Raw genomic sequence first — 26,814 nt, 5'->3', positions numbered from 1 at the left:
ACTAATGGCGAATTTGCCAGTGCCAATGGTGTCCAAGTGGTGCATCCAAGGGGCCTATGACCGCTGGTGCCACCTTTGCTTGCCTTTGCCACAGTCGTTCTATTTCTATTTGTAGGTCTTTGTATTTTGTGATCTTCTCCTGTTCTTTCTCCTCTATTCTGCCATCTCCAGGCGCTGCCACATCCACTATCCAGACATTTTCGTCTTTCTTATCGACAATTGTTAAGTCCAGGATGCTATGTGGCAGGTGAAATATCGAAATAGTTCTCTCTTGATATTAACCTCTCCCAGTCTCTCACCATTGACCTGCAACTGTGTCTTCCATTCTGCCATCGATCTTTGCACACATTTTCTGCTGTTTCTACTGTTATTTCTAGGCACTTGATTATCCACCTTTTCTTCCAGTGGTTCTGCAGCTGCTGGCCCTGGTTGTTCAGCCAACAGTCCTGTAGCCCAGAGGCCCCCAACCTTTGGGACACCAGGGACAAGATCCGTGGAGAGAGGTTTTTCCGCAGACCGGAGAGTGCGTGGTTTTCTCTGCTGCCTGCATCCCTCCGATGGGGCTTTGTTTGTTTGTGCGGACCGGTTGCTGGCAGGCCGCGGACTGGCTCTGTCCACGGACCGGGGGTTGGAGATCCCTGCTCTGGCCCATTTTTCACCAGATATCCAGGAACTCCAATATCTAGAGTGGACCTTGTTAACCTGGGCGACATCCGAGCTGGTGTGGCTTTGCGCAATTTACGTCTCTCCGTATTTTTTATGGGAGAGACACTTTTTCACTCCTCTGATGAGACCGGCCCAGTATAGTTGAGCCTCTGGCATAGCTCTCACCTTCCTCAGAGTACGCAATCACCACAACCACATCAAGGTATTATTATTATTATTATTATTATTATTATTATTATTATTATTATTATTATTATTATTATTATTATTATTATTATTATTATTATTATTATCATCATCATCATCATCATCATCATCATTTTACTACTACTACTATTATTATTATTTGAAACGAAAAATCAAGATTGTAGGTCAATACATCATTGTACTGCTCCAAAAGAAGTTGGAACACAATGCTTTTCTTCCCCCCCACTTTCTCCTCCACTTTTTCATCTTTTCTTCTAAATTATTTTTTTATTTTTTATTTTAATTCCATTTATATCCCGCCCTTCTCCGAAGACTCAGGGCGGCTTACAAGCTTAGCAGTAGCCTTCATTCTATGTATATGCCTGCTTATTAGGGCTTTCACACACACCCCAGCGGCATTATTACAAAGTCAGCTTATTGCCCCCAACAATCTGGGGGCAATGGGAGGTGTCAGACAGGAGCAGGAGGAGTCGCCCGTCTACGTAACAGTCAGAGAAAGAGACTGAGGAAGCAGCCGCCATATTAGATCTGTAGTTAAAAACAACAGTGGGACGTTTGTACTTTCAGACATGCAAGATTCTGTCAATAGAGTCCTTTTAGCTGAACGTCTGTCTTCTTTATCTTGTATTTGCCTTAAATGGGGAGCATGTAACTGGGGAGATGCAAATGACCCATAGATGGAAGAAAACGCTGGCTGGAAGGTTTGACACTGACCCATCAAATCTCCTAGGCCACCCATCAGTGGAGTCCGTGGATTCGCACGGTCTTTAACCCTTCTTCCAGCCTGGGGAGAGATGCTCCAGACAGCAGCAGTCGGAGAAACCAGGCGCCACGTTCACTGCTGTCCCAACAGGCCGTATTTGAAGGTCAGAAGAGTAGAACAGAGCAAATGCAACCATGACGATAAGGACATCTAAGATGTCGATGTTTAGTCTTGTCATCTCTTGTTTGACCACGTCCAGCTTGCCTTGCTTCATGGATCTTACATTCCAGGTTCCTATGGAGAAAAAATCTTTACAGCATCGGACTTTCCTTTCACCACCAGACACATCCACAGCTGAGCGTCCTTTCGGCTTTGGCCCAGTCGCTTCATTCTTTCTGGCGCTACTAGTACTAGCCCTCTGCTCTTCCCCAGTAGCATATTGGACGCCTTCCGACCTGAGGGGCTCATCTTCCAGCGTCATATCGTTTTGCCTTTTGGTACTGTCCATAGGGTTTTCATGGCAAAGATACTGGAGTGGGTTGCCATTTCCTTCTCCAGTGGATCACGTTTTGTCAGAACTCTCTGCTATGACCTTTCCGTCTTGGGTGGCCCTGCACGGCATAGCTCATAGCTTCATTGAATTATGCAAGCCCCTTCGCCACGACAAGGCAGTAATCCATGAAGGGGTTCCTTAGACTAGCCAGACACAAATCCTGTAGCCATTCTTCGTATGTTTTGATCTCCAAGCCCCTGATCATCTTAGTTGCTCTTCTTTGATTTTTTCCCAAACTCTCAACATCTTTTTTGTGTTATGGTGACCAAAACTGGCTGCAGTATTCCAGGTGTGGTCTTACTAGGACTTTATAAAGTGCAAATAGTACTTCTCGTGATCTTGATTCTATGCCTCTGTTCATACAACCCAGGATTTTGTTAGCTTTTTTGGTCGCTGCTGCACACGGCTGGCTCATAGTCAAGTGATGGTCCACTAGGACTCCAAGATCCTTCTCACAGTGGCTGTTTCTGAGCCAGGTCTCCTCCAATCTGTATTTGTACTTTGGTTTTTCCTGCCTAAATATAAGACTTTGCTTTTCTCCACATTGAAACTCATTTTGTTGGATAGGGCCCATTGTTCAAGTTGGTCAATAACTTTCTGGATCCTGTGTTTGTCTTCTGGGGTGTTGGCTCCTCCTGCTAGTTTGGTGTCATCTGCACATTTGATGAGTTCCCCTTCAATTCCCTCATCTCAGTCACCTATGAAGATATTGAAGAGTCGTGGGCCTAAGACGGAGCCTTGTGCTGCCCCATTGCTTCCTTCTCTCCATGTGGATGTAGTGCCGTTGAGGGCTACTCGTTGAGTACGGTTTGTTAGCCAGCCACAGATCCATCTGGTCGTGAGGTTGTCTATCCCACCTTTTCTTAGTTTATCAAGGAGTAGGATGTGGTCTACCTTATCAAATGACTTACTGAAGTCCAAGTATATTATGTCCACAGGATTTTGCTGGTCTACTAGTTTAGTCACTTGATCGAAGAATGGAATAAGATTGGTTTGGCATGATCTGTTTTTAAGAAACCTGTGCTGGCTGCTGGTTATGACTTTGTTTGCTTTTAGCTCTTTGTAGATCTTTTTTATTATTATTATTATCTTTTCCAGGATCTTCCCAGGTATTGATGTTAGCCTGATTGGTCTGTTTTTCCCCCCTTTCTTAAAGATAGGGACTTCAGCCCTTTTCCAATCCTCAGGTACTTCTCTGCTGCTCCAGGATTTGTCAAAGATGTGTTGCAACGGTTCTGAGATAACATCTGTCAGATTCTTCAGAACTCTGGGATGTAATCTGTCGGGTCCAGGTGATTTATATTCGTCAAGGTTGGACAGGTGTTCTCTTACCACTTTCTTGCTTATCTTAATTTGTGTTTCTAGTTTCTCTTTTGCAATGTTCTTTTTATATGTTGGGCTATAGTTTCCTTTGTGTGAAGACTGATGCAAAGTATGAGTTAATCAGCTCTGCTTTCTCTCTGCTGCCTGTTATTTCCTTGCTATCTTCTCTCTTCAGTGGACCTAGAGTTTCGTTGACTTCTTTCTTGTTGTTAATGTATTGGATGAAACTTTTTTTTAAATTATCCTTGATTTCTGTTGCAAGTCTTTGTTCGTTCTGAGCCTTTGCCTTCGTGACTTTGCATGTTCTGGCTGTCTGCTCATAATCGGCCTTAGTTATGTGCCCCTTTTTCCGTTCTTTGCATTTGTCCTTTTTGTCTTTCAGTTTGTCAGAGAGGTCTTTGTGCAGCCATGCTGGTTTCTTTTTGAATTTCTTGTTTTTCTTTTTCAGTGGTATTGTGCTGGTCTGGGCTTTAATGATCGCATTTTTCAGAGTTTATCACGCTTCTTGAGTTGTTTTCCCTCTTTAGGATTTTCATCCATGGGATCTTTCCTAGGTTCTCTCTGAGTTTGTTAAACTCAGCTCTTTTGAAATTTAAGACCCTGGTTGGATTGTTTTTTTTATTGCTAGTGTTTGCAGTATATTAAATTCCAACATGAGGTGGTCACTTTCGCCCAAGATTACAGCCACTTCAACTCCCTTTATCACTTCTTCTCTATTAGTAAGAATTACGTCCAGTATAGCTTTGCGTCTCGTTCCCTACTCCACCTTTTGGATGACAATGTTGTCGGCTAGGTTGGTTAGGAATCTCTTTCATCTCCTGCTCGCTGCAGAGTTTGTCTCCCGGTTGGTATCTGGATAGTCGAAGTTTTCCATTACTATTGTGGTATGCTTCCTACATATATTAGTTAATTGGTTGGGAAAGAGTTCATCTATTTCTTCAGATTGGTTGGGTGGCCTGTAATACACAAGTATGGAAACATCCCTTTTTTCCCTCTTTTATATTGACCCATATACATTCTGGAGAGATTTTACCTTTGATCACGTGCATTTCGGTAGATACTTTTCTGCCTGTGCGTCGCTATGCTTCTCATCACTCCCTACCTCATTGTTTGATTTCTTTTCTTAGGATTTATGATTGGTTTTGGGTTCAAGAGGTTCTAGAGATTGGTCCCCCTTCCCCCTCAGTCTTAGTTTAAAGCCCTCCTGATGAGTTGGGCCAGTCTATTTCCAAGTACATTTTTGCCTGTTTTCGTGAGGTGCAACCCCTCCCTTGGCAAGAGTCCTTCCCGTAGGAAATGCAGTCCATGATCCAGGAAACCAAAGTTTTAGCCAGTGCTTTATTTCTAGAATTATTTTCTCCTCTCAATGTGTGTTGCCTTTCATTGGGAGTAGAATAGAGTAGAGCTGGAAGGGACCTTTGCTTTCCCGACTTTGCATGTTCTGGCTGTCTGCTCATAATCGTCCTTAGTAATGCGCCCCTCTTTCCGTTTTTTGTATTTGTCCTTCTTGTCCTTCAGTTTGTCAGAGAGACCTTTGTGCAGCCATGCTGGTACCGTCTTGAATTTCTTGTTTTTCCTTTTTCAGTGGTGTTAGGCATACGGTGATAGCCTTCGTAATTGGGTTGAAAATATAAACCATGATGCTGTGAGTTTAAGATGTTAATTGGCCAATGGGTGTGTAAGTCTTCTCATGGCCATAAGAGCTAGCTAGGAACGTAGCTTCTTTCTCTCTGAATTCACTGCTCTCTCTACTATTACTGTTTTGCTGTACTGTTGGTTTACTACTGTGATAAACCTGAACTCTGTATATGACCTCTGGACCGGTAAGAAGATTTTGTATTTGGAATACTCCTTGGACTGTTACTATTGTGTATGACCTGGACTGTTTTTTCTTTTCGACCGTGCATTTTTGTTTTTACACCACCTCAAAAGTAAAATACTTTCTGTTTTCACAACTCAGTGTACTCTTGTGGTTACTGTGTGACTCTTACTGCTCTCAGTACCCTTCCTTGTCTGTGCAACTCGTTTGCTAGCACAAGGAGACCTCTGCACAACAATTCCTAACAAGTAGTATTGTGCTGGTCTGGGCTTTAATGATTGCATTTTTCAGAGTTTATCACGCTTCTTGAGTTGTTTTACCCTTTAGGATTTTCATCCATGGGATCTTGCCTAAGTTATCTCTGAGTTTGTTAAAGTCAGCTCTTTTGAAGTTTAAGACACTGGTTGCATTGTTTTCTCTTGCTGCTGTTTGCATTATATTAAATTCCGGTACGACATGGTCACTTTCGCCCAAGATTACAGCCACTTCAACTCCCTCCATCACTTCTTCTCAGGTGAGACGAGTACTGATGAGAACGCTACTTCTGCTCCTGGCTTCTTAGCTTTATTGCTAGTTGCTTATAATTTCTGACTATCGTACTCAGGTGCTTTGCTGTGTCACTCCTCCCAATGTGGAGGAAGAGGAAAGGATCTGTGTTATTTTGGGTAGGTTCTCAGCCACATCTTTGATTTTTGCTCCAGGGAGACAACATACAAACCCTGGATTGTGTGTCTGGTCTGCAGACGGATTTTTCTGTTCCTTTGAGGATAGAATCTCCTATTAACAAAACTCGCCTTCCTTTTGGGGGGGCTGCAGTCTGGGGCGCTTTTCTGTTTATCTCAGGTGTGTTTGTGGATGTGATATTATTAGGGACATTTGAAGTGAGTTTTTTAGGGATATTTGAACTTGTTTCTTTGCTAGGTGTCTGCATGTTTTCTTTGAAGGGCAGGTTGTGGGTCTGAGCGTTTCCATCTAAGGGGCGACATCGATTGCTCAGTTTTAATGGGTTGGATTGAGCAGAAGGGGATTATTAGTTGGCCGCTGCTTCTGTCTTTCAGTGTTGTGTTTCCTTCTTTGTGTGACACACCTCCATTTGTCTTCCTGCAGGAGTTTATCAGTAGGGTCAGTTATTTGTTCATTGTTTGGTTGGGTTTTGGTAGAGCTTTTTTTCGTACGTTGGGGTTTGGCTGGGGTTGCCTCTAAGTTCCTTACTTTTCCTTGTAGTAGTTCAGATCTAATGCATGTGTAGATTGTATGTTCTTTGGGCATAAGAACATACATGGAACATGTGCTGCATACCACAACAGTATGTCACCTGTTCCATGAGTTTGTTGTTTGCTCTGCACTGCCCCCGGCTGCCTCCTCTCCACCGCTGAAGCTGCCGGCATGATGCATTGCCCGGTTTGCCATACTAGTCTCTGCTTCGTTGGGCCGGGCTGGGTCGCTGGCCAGCCGGGCCTTTCCGGTCCTCCAACGTCCTCCCCTTTATGATCCTGCATGGCCGCTCTGTGGGACGGGGTTGGGGCGCTCCGGTTCCTCTTCCACGGGCCTCCGGTCTCTTGGCTCATCCTCCCGGGTGCAGCTGGGCCTCCCTCAGCCTGGATGGTGTTTCGTGCAGAGCATCCCTTTGAACCGTTAATTCCTCTTGCAGAGGGAAGAGTCAGATGGCCAACCCTTAAAACGTGCGATCTTGGCGGTTCTTTGCTTCCCACAGTCTCCCTCCTGGTCTGCTATTCAGCTGCCGGCTCACTGCTCTTTCTTTTTCCTTCCCAGCATTGATCTGCTTAGCTGAGCTCCTGAGCTGGCCCCCTCCTTCTCTGCTGCCGGCTGCCTCAGACTCCACCTGCAGCCATTCCTTAACTGCGCTCTGGCTTGCTGGCTTTTTCCTCCTGGCCCCAATTCCCCCTTTTCCTTTATCCTTTCTCTCTTCCCTATCTAGCTTTCTCCTTCTTTTTCCTCCCTTCCCCCTTCTTCTCTCCTAGTACCTTCCCACTGGGTTTGGTTACTTCTTTCCCCGTGGATCTGATTCTGCTTCCAACGCTGCCGCCATCTTGGCTAACCTCATTAACGGATGGTGTTAGAAACACAGGGACTTTTCTTGAGTCTGAGTGGAAGTCCTCTAAATCCATGCTATAGTAATGATAATAATAATGATAATGATAATAATAATAATAATAATAATAATAATAATAATAATAATAATAATAATAATGATAATGATAATAATAGAGGAAGGGACCTTGGAGGTCATCTAGTCCAACCCCCTGGTCAGGCAGGAAACCCTATCCCATTTCAGACAAGTGGCTGTCCAGTCTCCTGTTAAAGACCTCCAGTGTTGGAGCAGCCACAACCTCTGAAGGCAGGTAGTTCCACTGGTTAATAATTCTCACTGTCAGGAAATTCCTCCTCAGTTCCGGGTTGCTTCTCTCCTTGATCGGTTCCCGTCTGTTGCTTCTCGTCCGGCCTTCAGGCGCTTTGGGGGACGGTGGAGAAGGTGGTGGGGAGGAAGCTATATGTCCTCTAAAATGAGGTCTCCTGCATGGGGGAGAGGGGAAGTGAGACGAAGGAAGGGAAGAAGGAAGGGAAGCCTATGCCTATCGACACAATGACCCGCCACAAGGATCTCCATCGATTACTTTATCAGTAAGAAACTTACCTTCGTTTATATGGTCATCCTCTTCCTCTTTCTCCAGGTTGAGGATCTGGGGATGAGGCAGCTGGAAGAGAGACACAGAAGAGAGAGCTCCAGCTTGCTGTGGCCAAAGGGTCTTGCAGAGTCAACCCCCCCCCCCGCCTTCCCTTTGGCCCACCGAGACGAGGATTCGCACCTGGTCCAGGGATCCCCCGATCCACCACCCAGTGGATCGAAAGGGTCCCCTGCCCTTTTTCCCCAAGAGGGGGACTATATGAGGGGGGGGGTCCACAGTTTGGCCTTTCCAGGTTGCTACTTACCTTCTCCGTTCTGATGAAGAAGGGCTGCCCCCTCCTCCTCTTCTCCCTCCTCTTCTTCATGGGGCACCCTGGGAAAGGGAGAGGAAGGTGCTGAGCAAACTTTTAGGCCTCCCCCAGATGAAGACCCCCCGCAAATCAGGGCCTCCTCTGCACCGCTCTTCCCCTCGAGACCCCACTCCATCTATCCGGAAGCTCCTTCCGGTTCACGGAGCTGGTGGATCCTCCTGGCCGGGGAGAGATTCTCACCCAGGCCTCGGGCAACTCCTGCTCTCTCTGCGGGGGCCATTTGGAAATCCAGCTCCCTTTGGGCGTCCATGAGAGACGCTCCCAGGTACCCCAGCAGGAGCTGCAGAGGGGGGGTGCTGAGTGGGCCCGGAGGAGCCCGACCCAAAGTCTCCACTTACTATATGGCTCTCTCTTCACCATTTCTATGGTGATAGTGAAGGTCACCTTTTGCCTTTTAGGCTTTGGGGTGACATTGCGGGCTGGAGGCATCGGGGAGACCTTTGCCATCTTTTTGGGGAAGAAAAAGGGGAAGAAGAAGAAGAAACGCCTAGAAGAGAGAGGAAAAAAAAGGAACGCAATGAAAGCCTCCTTCCCACCATCCCTCTGATTCCAGAAACCAGCCCCTCCCTTTCAACCTGGCTTAAACCTGCTGGAAGGGCTCAGCCGAAGCTTTTAGCCCCAATGAGATAAAATTATAACCCCTTTGCCTCCTCCTCCCCCCCCCCGTTCCCCTTTCCTAGGAGGATCATCCCAAAGATCCTTTTTCCACCAGGCGACCGGACTTTCCGCTTTTCCCTTGGAGAGCTTTGGCCTCCCACCCCAGAACGGAGAGATTTCCACTCCCGCAGGCAGCGCTTCCCTTCCGTTCGTGGCTGCCCCCCCTCCTCTGCGGAGTGTCCCAATCCTCGGGGAAAGTGGCCAGAAAACGGGAAACGTTCCCCAGAGCCCAGCAGCCCCACTTACAGCCCGGGAGCCATTTTGAGGCAGATGAGCGTCAGTTGAACTGTCCGGATGACATCACCAAGCCGGTGGAATCCTCCAGGAGAGGACAGGCCTCCTCTGGGGTCCCCCACAGATCCCCCTCCCCGCCTTTTCTGCACACCCCGAGGCCAGCCCAAAGTCTCTGGGAAGGGACCCACAAATCCCCAAATCTGCCCCTTTCCCATCTTTGGGCACAGAGGGCACGGCTCTTTGGCTGTAGACTGCCTCTTGATGTGGAAGCTCCACTAAGCTAGCTGAGGCAGCTCTTGGCCAGCCTCCATTTTGATTCCCTTTGTGTTGCCATTCTGCTTTGGGGTCCTTTTTTCCTTTTTTTGTGTGGCAACGTCCCTCTGTCAAGGGTCAGCTGCCCGCGTTGTTTCTGCTGAGGGGCAGAGACCTTTTTCCCACTGCCAAATTATTGTTAGATAAGCAAAAGAGAGAGAGGTTCTCTCCTGGGGTGCTCAAACTGAGAGGTAATTTCTCATGAGCAATCCAGACAAGAAAGAAAAAATCCAACCACGTGGAACAGATTCTACCAAAACAAGATATTGTGCCCCTTTTTTAAAATAATATATATATTATTGATTTTTTAATATAAACATCTTGATATTGGGTAAACAGCGTGTTGTCGGGGTTTATATTTACAAAATAATCACTAACGATTAGTTTCTATATTCCAAAATCCGCAGAATAACTTTGCTTGATTTTCTCTACTTTCTATAATATTCTCTTTATTCTTATTAATTTGATAAGTAACAATTAAATATAAAGATTTTTCTAAAATTTCTGCCAATAATAATCTCATCAATATCGTGCTTCTTTCCTATCCGGTCACCTTGGTTGCCTCGTCACAAATCCTGTTTACAATCCTTATTTAAATTTATTTTCCCTACAATGTTCCAAACTTTTCTACTGGTTAAAATTTTCCCAGAATTGATTACCTTAAAGTATTTAAATCTATTTTCATATCTTAAAAAATAAAAAAGGAAAAAAAGAAAATAATATACTACTTAAAATACGTATCCCTCTTGAATAGTATACACTTGTTTCCAAATTCTTTCTGTTCTTTTTACCCATAATTAAACCTATGTTTAATCTTTAAATGTTTCATTTAATAAATCCAATTGTCTAATGTTGCAACTCTATTCAAAACATTTTTCCCGTTTTTACTTATCCATTGGAATTTTCTTAAAATCAACTACATTTAAATACCTAAAACGTTTCCTTTTTGTTAATCATCCCACACATTTTTCTAGTTCTCATATCGAAAAACAAAAGAAAAAAAAGAAAAGATACTGTCTTATTTCTGTTTCTAATCTGTTTTTTACGGTACTGTTTTTGATAGGTTGGGCTGTTTTTCCCCTTTGTGTAAAGACGGATGCAAAAAACGAGTTAAATAGTTCGGCTCTCTCCCTGTTGCTTGTCACCTTCTTGCCGCTTTCCCCCACGAATGGATCAATCATTTCCTTAACTTTTTTCTTGTTTTTTTATATGTTGAAAGAAGCTTTTTTTTGTTATTTCTGACTTTGGTCGCAAGCCTTAGTTCATTTTGAGCCTTAGCTTCCCTCACTTCATCTTTGCAGGCACGGGCTATTTGCTGATATTCTGCCTTAGTTATGTGCCCCTCTTTCCACTTCTAATACTTGTCCTTTTTAGCTTTCAATTTATCAGAGTTCTTTATGCAGCCATGCTGGTTTCTTTTGAGAGCTGTTGTTTTCTTTTTCGTTGGTTTTGTGCTAGACTGGGCTTTTATTATCTCACTTTTCAAAATTTCCCAAGCTTCTTGAGTTGTTTTCCCCTTGAGGATTCTCATCCATGGAATTCTTCTCAAGGTCTCTCTAATTTTATTGAAATTACCTCTTTTAAAGTCCAAGACTCTAGGTTGACTCTGTTCTATTGCTTGTGCTTGCATAATGTTGAATGCCAATATCGTATGATCACTCCCCCCCCCCAAGTTTCCTGTGGCTTCAACACCTTCTATCATTTCATCTCTTAGTGAGAATTAAATCCAATATGGCTAATCCCCGAGTTCCCTTCTCTACTCTTTGGGAGACAAAGTTGTCTGCTAGGTTTGTTAGGAATCTGTTTGATCTTCCACTTGGTGCAGAGTTTGTCTCCCAGTTGATATCGGGGTAATTAAAGTCCCCCATTACTATTGTGATGCGCTTCCTACACACCTTAGTTAACTGATTGGCAAAAAGCTCATCTATTTCCTCTGTTTGGGTGGGTGGCCTATAGTATACACCCATGGCAATGTCATTTTCCCCCCTCTTATATTGACCCAAATGCTTTCAAGTTTACAGTTTTCATCATTGTTGTGCTCTAATTCTGTAGAGATGTAGCTATTTCTTATAGAGAGAGCAACTCCACCTCCCCTTTTATTTGGTTTGGTTCTTTTAAATAATTTAAATCCCTCTAGCTGTGTGTTCCACGTTTCCGTAATGGCAACAATATCATATCTGCCCTCATTTACCTGAAATTCTAGTTCACCCTGTTTATTGCTCATACTCTGTGCGTTGGTGTACAGACATCTGAGTCCTTCATGACTGACCCTGTGTTTACTTTCTACATAACCTGTGTGGCACCTGAGTTCCCCCATTTTCTTACCACCCCGTTTGATTAATGCACCTGGTGTGGCACTCACTATTGAAAGCTTGATTTTGCTTGACAGCTAGGTTGATATTCTTGTCCACACACACACACACCCTATGTTACATGCACTGATAACCCTATAATTTTTAGATTGCCGGGGACAGAAATGTTCCGTATCAATTAACTCACTGTCCTCGTTGTTTAGTTTAAATATTTGTCCAGAAAATCTGTGAATTTATTGCCAAGTCCCTTTTTCGGATGGATGCAAACCATCTCTTTTGTACATTTTTTCACTGGACCAGCTGCAGACATCGTGAATAATATATATCCAAAGCCTTCCCCTTTACGCCACTCCTTTAGCCACATGTTAAATTCTGCTATAAGCCGGCCTTTTTCCATTTGGCTCCTTATACACTGGTAAAACCTCTGAAAAAGTAAGCCTACAGCCTATCCTGCTAAGTTCCTGCCCCAAGCTCTGGAAATCATTCTGCACAGAGAGACCTCGCCCTAAGAAAGCACCTGGACCCCTCATAGTAGTGGGTCAGACCCATTATGAAGTGAAACGTATTCTTGACTCTAGAATCTTTAAGGGAAAATTGCAGTACCTAGTACAATGTCTGAAGCCATTTGGGTGAAATCTAGCGATGTGAAAGCTGACATAATAATAATAATAATAATAATAATAATAATAATAATAATAATAATAATAAGAAGAAGAAGAAGAAGAAGAAGAAGAAGAAGAAGAAGAAGAAGAAGAAGAAGAAGAAGAAGAAGAAGAAGAAGAAGAAGAAGAAGAAGAAGAAGAAGTAGTTGGAAGGGACCTTGGAGGTCATCTAGTCCAACCCCCTGCTCAGGCAGGAAACCCTATACCATTTCAGACAAGTGGCTGTCCAGTCTCTTTTTAAAAACTTCCAGTGTTGGAGCATTCACCACTTCTGGAGGCAGGTGGTTCCACTGGTTAATTGTTCCCACTGTCAGGAAGTTTCTCCTTAGTTCTAGGTTGCTTCTCTCCTTGACGAGTTTCCATCCGTTGCTTCTTGTCCTGCTTTCAGGTGCTTTGGAGAATAGCTTGACTCCCTCTTCTTTGTGGCAGCCCCTGAGATATTGGAAGGCTGCTATCATGTCCCCCTTCACCCTTCTCTTCGTTAAACTACACATACCCAATTCCAGCAACCGTTCCCTATATCTTTTAGCCTCCAGCCCCCTAATCATCTTTGTTGCTCTTCTCTGTACTCTTTTTAGAGTCTCGACATCTTTTTTACATCGTGGTGACCAAAACTTGATGCAGTATTCCAGGTGTGGCCTTACCAAGGCATTGTAAAGTGGTATTAGTACTTCACGTGATCTTGATTCTATCCCTCTGTTAATGCAGCCTAGCACTGTGTTGGCTTTTTTGGCAGCTGCATCACATGGCTGGCTCGTATCTAAGGGATTGTCCACTAGGGCTCCGAGATCTCTCTCACAGTTACTACTATTGAGCAAGGTACCACCTATACTATACTGTGCATTTGATTTTTCCTGCCTAAATGTAGAACCTTACTTTTTTCACAATTGAATTTCATTTTGTTAGATAGTGCCCAGTGTTCAAGTCTGTCCAGATCCTCCTGTATCTTAAGCCTATCTTCTGGAGTATTGGCTATTCCTGCCACCTTGGTGTCGTCTGTAAATTTGATGAGTTCCCCATCTATCCCCTCATCCAAATCATTAATGAAGATATTGAAGAGCGCTGGGCCCAGAACAGAGCCCTGGGGCACCCCACTACACACTTCCTTCCATGTAGATGCAGTTCCATTGAGGACCACACGCTGAGTACGGCCTGTCAGCCAGCTACGAATCCATCACATTTTTCTATCTTATCAAGTAGTAGGTTGTGATCTACTTTATCAAATGCCATACTGCAGTGCAAGTAAATTATATCTACAGCATTCCTCTGGTCCACTAGTTTTGTCACTTGGTCAAAGAATGCAGTAAGATTTGTCTGGTATGATCTGTTCTTGACAAACCTATGTTGGCTTTTAGTGATAACTTTGTTCGCAAAGTTACCAAAAACTTTTATGAGAAACACCCCAACAAACCAAAAGCCAGCTCCTAACTTGTGTTTGTTTACATTACAGGATCTGTTCTTTTGTAAGGGGGGGGAGGCGGATGTCAATGCTGCAAATATTGACATGTTTTTGCACTGACAGCCTGTTACTTTAATTGCTTCATTTGGGAGGGAGGAAATCACCCGGAAGTTGTGATGATTGCAAAAGCCTGCCTACAGAATGGGAAGTGAAACCTCATATGTAAAACTAATTGGATAATGTAATTTATGACATGTAGATAAGGGCGGGGATTATGTGTGTGTTATGATGGGTTTGGGGGGGAGGAGATTTCTGATTCTGGCATCCCTCCATGAGTGCCGATGTTTCGTTTCATTACTAAGACTTTTTAGATAAATAACATGCCTGCAATTTGTTTGAATTGTCTCATTTATCGGAACCATGACAACATCTTTTTGGGACAGATCGTTAGCGCCAAGATGTACAATAGCATCCACACCACAGTCCTTGCGGGCATTCTTGACTATCTTAAAAATATGCTTCTTGTCCCTGCTGGCAGTAGCACCTGGAAGACACCTGGCCTCTTTTGAAACCTCTGTATCCTTTCCTAAATTTACATCCCTTATAACTGAATCACCAACCAGAAGGTGGCTTCTCTTTTTGGATGCCTTTCTGTTCTTGCATGACTGGTGTGTAATACCAGATTCGCACTTCTCCCTGTCGAAAAAAAGTTCTTCATCTCGGACCACAATCCCCTGCTTATTTGAGTTATCATCACAAATACCTTGACCAGTCTCCTTAATGTCCCTATTGAGGTCAGCAAGGGCACTGTATCTGTTGTGCAGGGACACAACAAAAGCTTTGTGTTCATGGTTCACAGCTCTCACCCTGCCAGATCGCACGCTTGTCCACACTGCCCTTCTCCTGCAGGATCTTTGTGGTAGAGGGGGCAGATAGCACGGAGGCTCAATAGAGCAGAAGGGCTGAACACCTAATTTCTGCCTGAAGAGCACAGATTACAGACCCTAGATAAGTAATCTGCCTTGTGGACTAGTGACTTGTTTACAGGTAGGACGGTTTCCAAGTTTGAAAAGAGTACTGCGAAAGACAGCTGCAAAACAAGTGTTGCACTGAACTCGGCCAGTCATTCTGAATGAAAGGAAATCACAATCTCAGACGCACTTACCCTGAATATACTGCTGTCGCTACTTTTGTCCTTTACACTCCCCCTTCCTTAACTCACAGATTTCAGCTCTTCCAGCAACCTCTGAGCAGTTTAAAATGAAGGGGGGTGGGGTGTCATGTTGTTCACCAAAGCACCAGAGGGCAGGACGAGAAACAATGGTTGGAAACTGATCAAAGAGAGAAGCAACCTGGAATTAAGGAAAAACTTCCTGACAGGGAGGACAATTAACCAGTGGAACAGCTTGCCACCAGAAATCGTGGGCGCTCCATCACTGGAGGTTTTTAAGAAGAGGCTAGATAGTCACTAAGGGACACGGTGGCTCAGTGGGTTAGGACACTGAGCTTGTCGATCAGAAGGTCGGCAGTTTGGCGGGTCGAATCCCGAGTGCCGCGTAACAGAGTGAGCGCCTGTTACTCGTCCCAGCTTCTGCCAACCCAGCAGTTCGAAAGCACGTAAAAATGCAAGTAGAAAAATAGGGAGCACTACGGTGGGAAGGTAACAGCATTCTGTGCGCCTTTGGCATCTAGTCATGCCGGCCACATGACCACGGAGACGTCCTCGGACAAGCGCTGGCTCTTCGGCTTTGAAACGGAGATGAGCACCGGCCCCTAGAGTCGGAAACGACTAGCACGCATGTGCGGGGGAACCTTTACCTTTACCTTAGATAGTCACTTGTCTGAAAGGGTACAGGTTCTCCTACTTAAGCGGGAGGGGGGGGCTGGACTAGAAGACCTCCAAGGTCCCTTCCAGCTCTATTCTATTCTAGGTTGTTCGGACGTCTGCTCAGGGCCCATCATGTTTATTATTGGAAAGTCCAAAGATCCATCCTAGGACCAAATAAGCTGTCACAACTCTATAGCCAGAGATGTCCATTTGCACGAGAAGTGGACAATGGGCCAAGCGCAAGGTTTGCAACTGAAAAGCTTCTGATTTTCTGCTTTTTTGCTTTTCAGTACAAGACTGATTCTTCACTGAAAATCTTGGGTTTTTACAAGGACGCCTTCTGTCCAGAAAGCACCGGGTGCAAATTATGAAAGCTAAACACCCTCCCTACAATACGGACTTGCCTTCTTTAGCCTCAAAAGACAACCTCTTTTCCAACACCACCCGGTGTTTTCCAAGCAGTTCAACAAAGGCCCGCCAAAACAGAGCAGGAATTCAAAGCCCAGGTGCGAATTCTAGCATAGCTGTAAGACAGGATTTGCAAAGACACAAGAGTGTCAATAGTAGTGCAACCAGATAGCGGGGTTTGTGTGTGTGAGTGCACGCAGGCATGTGGGGTGCACTCGTGGTGCTTTAACTGCCCTGTTTTAAAAAAGCAAGCATTCTCTTTCTTAAGTCTCAATCCTTCCGTCCTAGAGTAAGGAGTGATCAATGCAACTCGTAGAATGCACAGAGGTTTAAGGTCAAGCTCTGTGAGAAAGCTTAAGGTGGAGGAAGGAAGCTAAGCTGCATTTTAAGAGGTTGCACCCAATAGATGTACACACTTAAGTGGCATCTCCGTTTATGTAATGTGCATCCCGCTTTTATTACTTTTACGAATAACTCGAGGCAGTGAGCATATCCAACACAGTTTCCTCTTCCTATTTTTCCCCACAACAACCCTGTGAAGTGGGTTGGGCTGAGAGGAATGGACGGGCCCAAGATTGCCCAATTGGCTTTCATGCCTAAGGTGGGGCTAGAACTCCCCATCTCTTGGTGATTGGCCTAAAGTCACCTAGTGGCTTTCATGCCTAAGGCGGGACTAGAACTCAGCTTCACCTGGTGATTGGCCCAAGGTCATTCAGCTGGTTTTCATGCCTAAGGTGGGACTAGAGGTCACTGTCTCCTGGTGATTAGCCCAAAGTCACCTAGTGCCTTTCGTGCCTAAGGCGGCACTAGAACTCTACTTCACCTGGTGATTGGCCCAAGGTCATTCAGCTGGTTTTCATGCCTAAGGTGGGACTAGAGCTCACTGTCTCCTGGTGATTAGCCCAAAGTCACCTAGTGCCTTTTGTGCCTAAGGCGAGACTAGAACTCAGCTTCACCTGGTGATTGGCCCAAAGTCACCTAGTGCCTTTCATGCCTAAGGTGGGACTAGAACTTGTCCTCTCCTAGTGATTGGCCCAAAGTCACTCAGCCATGGTGATTGGTCCAAAGGCATCCAGCGGGCTTTCATGCCTAAGGTGGGAACTAGAACTCAACATCTCCTGGTTACCTTAACCACTAGACAAAACTGGCTGTTTTCCAAGCTTCTGGTGAAAAAAACTAAACTGTCCAGAGTGTGGAGAAGGGATTGTTAAGAAAATGGTCCAGGCATCCTTTGTTGTCATGCCCAGGAGCATGGGTCAGAACCACATTCAGGTCAAGAGACCTGCCCATGTATCACAGCAGCATAGAATTGGAAGGGACCTCTGAGGTCATCTAGGGCAACCCCTCCTCAGGGCTACCCACTCTCTATCGCGCTCAACAATGCTCCCTTTAACCCAAAGATGCTTTTTCCTAGAGGCAACTGGACTTTCTATGTTTTTCTTTGAAGACGTTTCGCTTCTCCTCCGAGAACCTTCTTCAGCTCTGACCGGATGGTGGGGAAGGGAAGGATTTATACTCCTTGCAGACAGCTGGTCATTTGCATCCTTTCGGAGAGTCGTTGAGGCCACTGGGAGGTTTACCTGTGTCCTCAGGGTCACCTGAGTGGTGCAAATGGCTGTGGAGACTCCTTTGCTGCAGGATGTTTTCTGCCTTGAGTCCCCTTCACTGTTGGAGACAGGTGCAGGCTGTTGGGGATTACTCTGTGTTGTCTGCATCTCAAACTGGAGCGCAAATGGTTTCTGTAGTCTGCAGCGTTTTCTGGAAATCCGTCCATCCTCCCTCACCATTGGAAGAGCGTTCATCCCAAAGTGCATAACTAAATGTCTAAAAGAAGGCTAAGGACCAGCTTTTATTTCTTTTACAAATTTTATTGATTTTCTAATATTACATTCACATATTTGAAAAGCAACGTGGTGGCTGGGTAGTAGTAAATTCAATTACATACAGATATCATTAGTACAGATTTCAAATTGCTACCATAAACATTTCCTCTCTTTTTCCCTTCATGTATGCTGTCTATTTGTAGATTTAAAGACAAGTTTCATCCTATCAATCACATAGAAAATAAGTTTCTTACATATATCCATATTTTTTAGTTTAAGGTAAAGGTAAAGGTTCCCCCGCACATGCGTGCTAGTCGTTTCCGACTCTAGGGGCCGGTGCTCATCTCCGTTTCAAAGCCGAAGAGCCAGCGCTTGTCCGAGGACGTCTCCGTGGTCATGTGGCCGGCATGACTAGACACCAAAGGCGCACGGAACGCTGTTACCTTCCCACCGTAGTGGTCCCTATTTTTCTACTTGCATTTTTACGTGCTTTCGAACTGCTAGGTTGGCAGAAGCTGGGACGAGTAACAGGTGCTCACTCTGCTACGCGGCACTCGGGATTCGACCCGCCAAACTGCCGACCTTCTGATCGACAAGCTCAGCGTCCTAACCCACTGAGCCACCGCGTCCCTTATTTTTTAGTTTACGCATATTCTAATTGTTTTAACATACAGTCTTTTAGACAATCAATGACCTAATAGATTTTTCAATTTTAATTTCCACTAACATTTAGATTTAACGTTTGATATTTATCGTTCCCAAGATTTTTAATATACTCCCAATTCATCTATCACCAATCCTCACAAAATCTAATATTCAAAATACACATCCCGTTTACTTAACTTCTCACCCTCTATGTCAACAAATTAAGGATACAATATGATATCCTTCCTTTTTGCTAATTTTCAGTTGTTAAGTAGTAATCAAAATTTCTTTTCATTTCAATATTTAATACTTCCTCTCTTCCTCTTTGTCTCTGCTATCTCTTGCTTAAACTGATAATTTTCGTTTTTAACATTCCATACAGACCTATTTATTACTTTCAACAATAGGTTCTTAGCTTGTCTACATTATTCATCTTTACATGACCTTTATGCACAAATCAATATTCAAATTAGCCATTAATATTTATACTGCTACATTTTAATGACCAAAATTTTTTCTTTATCTCGGTTCATAACAATGTCTTGTATTCAACATTATCTATTTAAGTACATTCTGTTTCAGATTTCAATAAGATGGGCTGAAACTCCATTCTTCTTCAGTCTTATTCTGGCTTTTTTCCTTTGCCAAATCATCTTCCATGTTCTTGTTTTTGGGTCATCGAACCAATCTCCTTGTAACATCATGTATATTAATTGATATTGGCAAAACCATCTGATCGCCATTTTTTTAGAGGACTTGTAGTAGCGGGTATAAATCTTTCTGTTCCCCAACATCCAGTCAGAGCTGAAGAAGCTTCTTGCATGAGAAGCGAAACATCTTTAAAGAAAAACAAGAAAGTCCGGTTGCCTCCTGAAAAAGCACCTGGGGGACAACCGTGACTTGAATGACTGAGAATCTCCATAGACGTAATGCTCCCCTTAGGTTTTTCCATCTGCCTTGGACCCCGAAGCCTTCTCCAGTTTGCAGATGCTTTTCACCAGGTGCTATAAACGAAGATCAAAGCACAAGAGCAGACTCACAGTAGTCCTTGACTTATGACCGTAATGGAGCCTCACCCAGCACAGGTCTAAGCTGTGAGTTGTAAATCAGGCCATCCGCGTGACTGACCCAATTTTACGTCTTCTTTTGTCATGACCGTTAAGCAAACTTTTTTGTGATTTTGAAGTAGATAAATGGTTCTCTATGCTCTGGTTTAAAAAAATAAAAATAAAAATCCAGAAGTTAAATACTTGTTTAGCACGCATCTTTTCAATCAGCCTGCCTCGAAAACAGGAATTCTTAACTGCTTAAAAGAGGACTACTACGAAGCCGGTGCTCCGTCAGCGTAGGAGACAAGCATCGGAACAGAGAAAAATCAATTAGGGCAAAGAAAAGGAGAATTAGATGTAGCCTAAGAACAGGGTTGGAATTAAGATTGCCGGAAGAAATATCAACAACCTAAGATATGCAGATGATACACTCTAATGGCAAAAAGTGAAGAAGAACTAAAGAGCCTCTTGTTGCGAGTGAAGAAGGAGAGTGCAAAACTTGCGTTGAAACTTAACAGTAAGAAAACCAAGATCATGGCATCCGGCCCTCTCAATTCCTGGCAAATAGATGGGGAAGAAATGGAGGTAGTGACAGATTTTATTTTCCTAGGCTCCAAGATCACTGCAGATGGGGACTGTAGCCAAGAAATTAAAAGACGCTTGCTCCTTGGGAGGAAAGCCATGGCAAATCTAGACAGCACACTAAAAAGCAGAGACATCACCCTGCCAACAAAAGTGTGTATAGTCAAGGCTATGGTCTTCCCAGTTGCAATGTATGGCTGTGAAAGTTGGACCATAAGAAAGGCTGAGCGCCAAAGAATTGAAGCCTTTGAATTATGGTGCTGGAGAAGACTCCTGCTAGTCCCTTGGACTGAAAGGCGATCAAACCGGTCAGTCCTAGAGGAGATCAACCCTGACTGCTCTTTAGAAGGCCAGATCCTGAAGCGAAAACTCAAATCCTTTGGCCACCTAAGGAGAAGGAAGGACTCACTGGAGAAGAGCCTAATGCTGGGAAAGGTTGAGGGCAAGAGAAGAAGGGGACGACAGAGAATGAGGTGGCTGGATGGAGTCACTGAAGCAGGAGGCGTGATCTTAAATGGACTCCAGAAGATGGTAGAGGACAGGAAAGCCTGGAGGAACGTTGTCCATAGGGTCGCGATGGGTTGGACACGACTTCGCAACTAACAACAACAACAAGAACAGGGTTTCCCAACCATGGCAAATTTAAGACCGGTGGACTCCAACTCCCAGAATTCCCCATTGAGATTGGGGGGTGTCTCCAAACGTGGCAATTTTCTCTGTGGTATTAGTTTAATGCTGTGCTATATTGTTGCTTTACTATATGTGCAAAGGACTATCAATAGAATAGGTGTTGGTGGTTTTTAAAAACTGTGAAATCTGGAAATTAATTTCAGTGCTTCCTATGTATCTCCTTCTAACGTATTCCAGTCGTAGATCAGAACACACACATAAAATCTATATTAATTCTTAGATATAACATGACAAAGGATCCAGGATACAACAAGAAATTACAGGATGTTTTCAAGAAGTTAAAATAGCTTACCCGTATCATATAATATTCATTACTGCATTCTCCTAGTGCTGAGCCAAAAATGGCAACAAGGTAGGTAGCAAGAACCATATGGTATGCCAGAACAAAAGGATACAGCATCGTCTTTATCTGACTTTTTTTTTTATGAAGGACCTGTTGGCTTATCTCATTGGCGCATCTAAATCTAAATTTTCCATTCTTAATATGCCAACTGAAAACCTTGACAGCTATAATCAGCTATAAAACCTTGACTGCTCCTTGGTGGAGCAGTGGGCTAATGCCTCCTTAAGTAACACCAGCTGCCTGCAATTAGTGCAGGTTCGAGTCCCACCAGGCTCAAGGTTGACTCAGCCTTCCATCCTTCCGAGGTAGGTAAAATGAGGACCCAGATTGTTGGGGGCAATAAGCTGACTTTGTAATAATGCCGCTTGGGGGGGGGGGCGGAAAGCCCTAATAAGCAGGCATGTACATAGAATGAAGGCTACTGCTAAGCTTGTAAGCCGCCCTGAGTCTTCGGAGAAGGGCGGGATATAAATGGAATTTAAAAATAAATAAATAATAATAATCTTAGCAGCTTTGCAGGGCATCCATTTGGGAATGACTGTGGAAGCCAAACCCAATCCGGATGGAATTCATATCAAAACAAGGTATTGTTCTCCTGTTACTTAACAATCATGAGAATCAATGGAGGCTACCATGGCAACAACAACAACAACAAAAACAAGAAAGAGGAATGGTTGGATCTGATTGGATAGGAATCTTAACAGCAAAATTCTATCATTCTCATCTCTAGTGGCTCTTTATGGTTAAAGTTTTGTGTCCAACTCAGATTAACCTATAATAAAGACATCTATGGATTCATCCAATTAAATTGTTTCTGGTGTTCCAGGAAAACAGAAACTTCATATCAGACATTTATGGAACCATCTTCCGGCCGAGCTCCGGATGGCGCCTGACCTCCGCTCCTTCCGGCGCGATCTCAAAACCTACCTTTTTGAACAAGCTGGCCTGGCCTGATGGGATGGGGTTGGGTTTTATAAATCGGTTTTAACTTTTTAATGTGTACTTATTTATTCATGGGCACTGTAATTTAATCGCTTTTAATTTTTGTATCTTGTTTTTTAATATGTATTGCCCTGTTCACCGCCCTGAGTCCTTCGGGAGAAGGGCGGTATACAAATTAAATAAATAAATAAATAAATAAATAAATAAATAAATAAATAAATAAACTCCCAGAATTCCCCAGCCAGCCATCTAGATCGGGGGGGGGGGGGTCTCCAAACTTGAGAACTTTAAGTCTTGTGGACTCCAACTCCCAGGATTCCCCAGCCAGCCATATAGACCAGGGGGCTCCAGTGGTGGGATTCAGCCGGTTCGCACCGGTTTGGGAGAATCGGTAAATTTAAGTGAATTTGGAGAACTGGCTGGCTTCCAAAAGTCCAATCTAGGGCTCGGAGGCCTGGAGGAAGGCCTCCCAGGCCTAGAACAGTCCACCGGAAATGCAAGGATACCACTTCCGGAAGTCTGTTCTAAGCCTGGGAGGCCTAAAGGAGGCATCAGAGACCTGGGGGAGGACACCCAGGCCTAGAACAGCCCACCGGAAGTGTGTGAATTCCACTTCCGGAAGTCCATTCTAAGCATCGGAGGCCTGGAGCAGGCCTCCCAGGCCTAGAGCAGCCCACCGGAAGTGCATGATGCCACTTCTGGAAGTCCGTTCTAGGCATCGGAGGCCCAAGCCTGCATAAAGTGTGAGAACCAGTTGTTCTGGTATTTGAATCCCACCACTGGGGGGGGGGTGTCTCCAAAATTGGCAACTTTAACACTTGTGCACTCCAACTCCCAGAATTCCCCAGCCAGCCATTGAGGTTAGGGCAAGGGTAGGCAACCTTGGCTCTTTTATGACTTGTGGACTTCAACTCCCAGAATTCCTCAGCCAGCATGGCTCAGCTTGGAAACCTCTCCCTTTCCCCTCACCATGGCTGGCTCAGGAATTTTGGGAGTTGAAGTCCACAAGTCATAAAAGAGCCAAGGTTGCCTACCCCTGCCCTCGGCCAACCTTGGCATCTCTGATTTGTGGCCTTCAACTCCCAGAATTCCTGATCCAGCATGGCTCAGATTGGAAACCTCTCCCTTTCCCCTCACCGTGGCTGGCTCAGGAATTCTGGGAGTTGAAGTCCACAAGTCATAAAAGAGCCAAGGTTGCCTACCCCAGGTTTAGGGGGTCTCCAAAGTTGGCAATTTTAAGACTTGGGTCCATCTCCCAGAATTCCCCAGCCATGGAATTCTGGGAGTTGAAGTCCCCAAGTCTTAAAGTTACCAAGCGTGGACACCCCTGCTCTATGCAATGAAATGATGATTTTGGCCAAATCCAGGGTATCTTTCCCCAAATACCGGCCTGGGAATGGCAGAGAGCCCCCCTAGAGGAGCCCAATGCCAGACAGAGCATCACGGCCTTCTCACAAGGCCCGGCCTGCAAAAGAAGCCATTTCTTCAGAGGAGACGCCATTGATCTCCGAATGGAGGCTGTCCCGGGGCCTCTTCCCTTGAGGCAGAGATTGCCCCTGCTTCAGGCTGGGTTGCGTAACAGACCCACAACTGGAGGACACAAGTCCTTTCTCCGCTGTAGTGACGGTGGAAATAGGTGATCTGTGGAAGACCCTTTCTGGGGAAAAGAGGTTGGGTTGGTTTCCACCCCCTAGTAACACTCCAAAAGGGGCACCTGCACATTTTTTCACCACAAATGCCAAAAAGACCAAGATGTGAATAGGTTGTGTCCTCTGTGACAAAAGAGGGGCAGGATAAATATTTCAAAAATTTTTATTTCAATATTAACAATAGAACAGAACACAACACACAAATATAACAAACATATATAACAAATCCTATTTCTCAAATAACTATAACAAACATAGATAACAAATATATATAACAAATCCTATTTCTCTAACAAATATAACAAATATAACAACAATAAGAAAAACAACCATGTATAACAAACGTAAGGAACAAAAGGCGGGTGGGGAAGGACCAGGGGCGATATGGGGTTTGCAGAAGGAAGAGGAGGGTCAACCAATTCTCCAAAGCACGTGAAGGCAGGACAAGAAGCAACGGATGGAAGCTAATCAAGGAGAGAAGCAACCTGGAACTAAGGAGGAATTTCCTGACAATTAGAACAATTAACCAGAGGAACTACCTGCCTCCAGAAGCGGTGAATGCTCCAACACTGGAAGTTTTTAAGAAGAGACTGGACAGCCATTTGTCTCAAATGGGATAGGGTCTCCTGCCTGAGAAGGAGGTTGGACTAGAACAGGGTTTTTCAACCTGTTCAGATTGATCCACTTTGGGATATGCCAATATTCGAGTCCCACCAGTCGCCTAGCGGGTGGCATGGCTTGTTTGACGCCACAGAGATGCACCGGGTGAGCTGCGCTTTGCAGGATGAAGTGGGCAGACTTATGCTGGCAGGGCCATTGGCATCCAGAAGGCTCCGAAGGAGGTAGCTGCGTGAGGTGGGAGGGGTGGAGGAGTTTCCAGCAGGTGCTGCCCTGCCTCCTCTCCTCTCTTCCCATCCTCCTCCTTTTGTCTTCGGTGTAGCTGCAACTGACTCCTTTCTCCAGGTTGTACACAGCCTCGGGAAGTGCCAGTCAGCTGGAGCCTGGTGCGGATCCTGCGTGCTCGGCAGAGCCCCGGGAAAACCACAGCTCCAGCTGACTCTCCCACAGGCCTGTGCTGCATTGCCACCGCTTCAGCTCATCTCCACGCTACACTTTTACCTTTTTAAAAAATACATTTTTTTTACACTGCTTGTCAACCCATAGTAAGCGTACCACCTGCCAGGTGCCGAGGTACCACCAATGGTAGGCGTACCACAGGTTGAATAGCCTGGACTAGAAAACCTCCAAGGTCCCTTCCAACTCTATTATTATTATTATTATGGATCATCACCTGTCGGCCACCAGAGGACTCCACGGCCGACTCAGAGGAGGAAGGACAGGAGTGGGGGCCGGTCCCAGCATCAGGGCCATCTGAAAGCTCTGATGGAGAAGAAGGAATGCATCTGTCGCAGCCAGGGACAGAGGGGGAGCCTGGTCCATCTGCCAGCCCCAGAGGATAAGGCTGAGACCTCCATGCCTGGAGGCAAGTGATTCAGGAGCGGAGGATCACACGGGGCCAGTGATGATGTGCGGGCGCCGCGGAGGCTGAGGAGAGGAGAAGGGCGAGAGGCTATGGGCCGGTCTTTGGGGCGGAAGAGCCACCGCTGTCAACAGAGTCCCACCCTCGGCTGTGGATAAAAGGCAGGGGAAGGAGAGAAATACACATGACAGACAACTATCCGTCTCTCTGCCGGTCAGCCAGTTTTAGTTGGAACTCCTGACTCTTCTTTAGGAAACTTGCCGGAGTTTCCTCGGATCCTGTGGTGCTGGGAGTCGGAGCGCTTTCTGAGCAGGAGCGTGCATCTTTTATTGGAAGAGAGCCAGCCTTCCTGAAGGATTTTGGTTGCAAGCGTAGTGAGAGACGGAGATTAACTCTGGATATTTTGGAGGCAGCTAAAGACTTTAACATCTGGCTGGGTGAAACTGCTGGCGTTCCTGAACAAAAAGCATGTTGGAGATTTATTGGTGCGTCCGTTGTGTTCAGGAGCCGAGTCAGAACAGATGGGCAGATGTGGATGTTTGGTGGTGTTACAGATATCGTCGCAGGATGGAAGCTGTTCCCAGTGAGGCCGCCATTTGCAATTGACTAATGGCGAATTTGCCAGTGCCAATGGTGTCCAAGTGGTGCATCCAAGGAGCCTATGACTGCTGGTGCCACCCTTGCTTGCCTTTGCCACAGTCGTTCTATTGCTATTTGTAGGTCTTTGTATTTTGTGATCTTCTCCCATTCTTTCTCGTCTATTCTGCCGTCTCCAGGCACTGCCACGTCCACTATCCAGACTTTTTCATCTTTCTTATCGACAATTGTTAAGTCCAGGATGCTATGTGGCAGGTGAAATATTAAAATATTTCTCTCTTGATATTAACCTCTCCCAGTCTCTCACCATCGACCTGCAACTGTGTCTTCCATTCTGCCATCGATCTTTGCACACATTTTCTGATGTTTCTACTAACTCCTGTTATTTCTAGGCACTTGATTATCCACCTTTTCTTCCAGTGGTTCTGCAGCTGCTGGCCCTGGTTGTTCAGCCAACAGTCCTGTAGCCCAGAGGCCCCCAACCTTTGGGACACCAGGGACAAGATCCGTGGAGAGAGGTTTTTCCGCAGACCGGAGAGTGCGTGGTTTTCTCTGCTGCCTGCATCCCTCCGATGGGGCTTTGTTTGTTTCTGCGGACCGGTTGCTGGCAGGCCGCGGACTGGGTCTGTCCACAGACCGGGGGTTGGAGATCCCTGCTCTGGCCCATTTTTCACCAGATATCCAGGAACTCCAATATCTAGGGTGGACCTTGTTAACCTGGGCGACATCCGAGCTGGTGTGGCTTTGCGCAATTTACGTCTCTCCGTATTTTTTATGGGAGAGACACTTTTTCACTCCTCTGATGAGACCGGCCCAGTATAGTTGAGCCTCTGGCATAGCTCTCACCTTCCTCAGAGTACGCAATCCCCACAACCACATCAAGGTATTATTATTATTATTATTATTATTATTA

At 45.1% G+C, this 26,814-nt stretch overlaps 1 protein-coding gene across 1 annotated transcript in view; it reads left to right on the top strand.

Moving 5' to 3' along the window:
- Positions 1-24,881, top strand: part of LOC308660520 (uncharacterized protein) — a gene marked incomplete at its 3' end in the record, with an annotated part of 29,961 nt that extends 5,080 nt beyond the window's left edge. The window contains exons 4-5 of the mRNA XM_081314914.1: positions 22,060-22,196; positions 24,788-24,881. Coding sequence (XP_081171040.1) covers positions 22,060-22,196; positions 24,788-24,881 — 231 coding nt within the window. The remainder of the gene's footprint in view (positions 1-22,059; positions 22,197-24,787) is intronic.
- Positions 24,882-26,814: the final 1,933 nt, after the last annotated feature.

Source organism: Vipera berus (genome assembly GCF_964194415.1).
Source record: "Vipera berus genome assembly, chromosome: 1".
NCBI classification, from domain to species: domain Eukaryota; kingdom Metazoa; phylum Chordata; class Lepidosauria; order Squamata; family Viperidae; genus Vipera; species Vipera berus.
The sequence above is the reverse complement of the archived record's forward strand: the minus strand, read 5'-3'. Positions and strand labels throughout refer to the sequence as shown.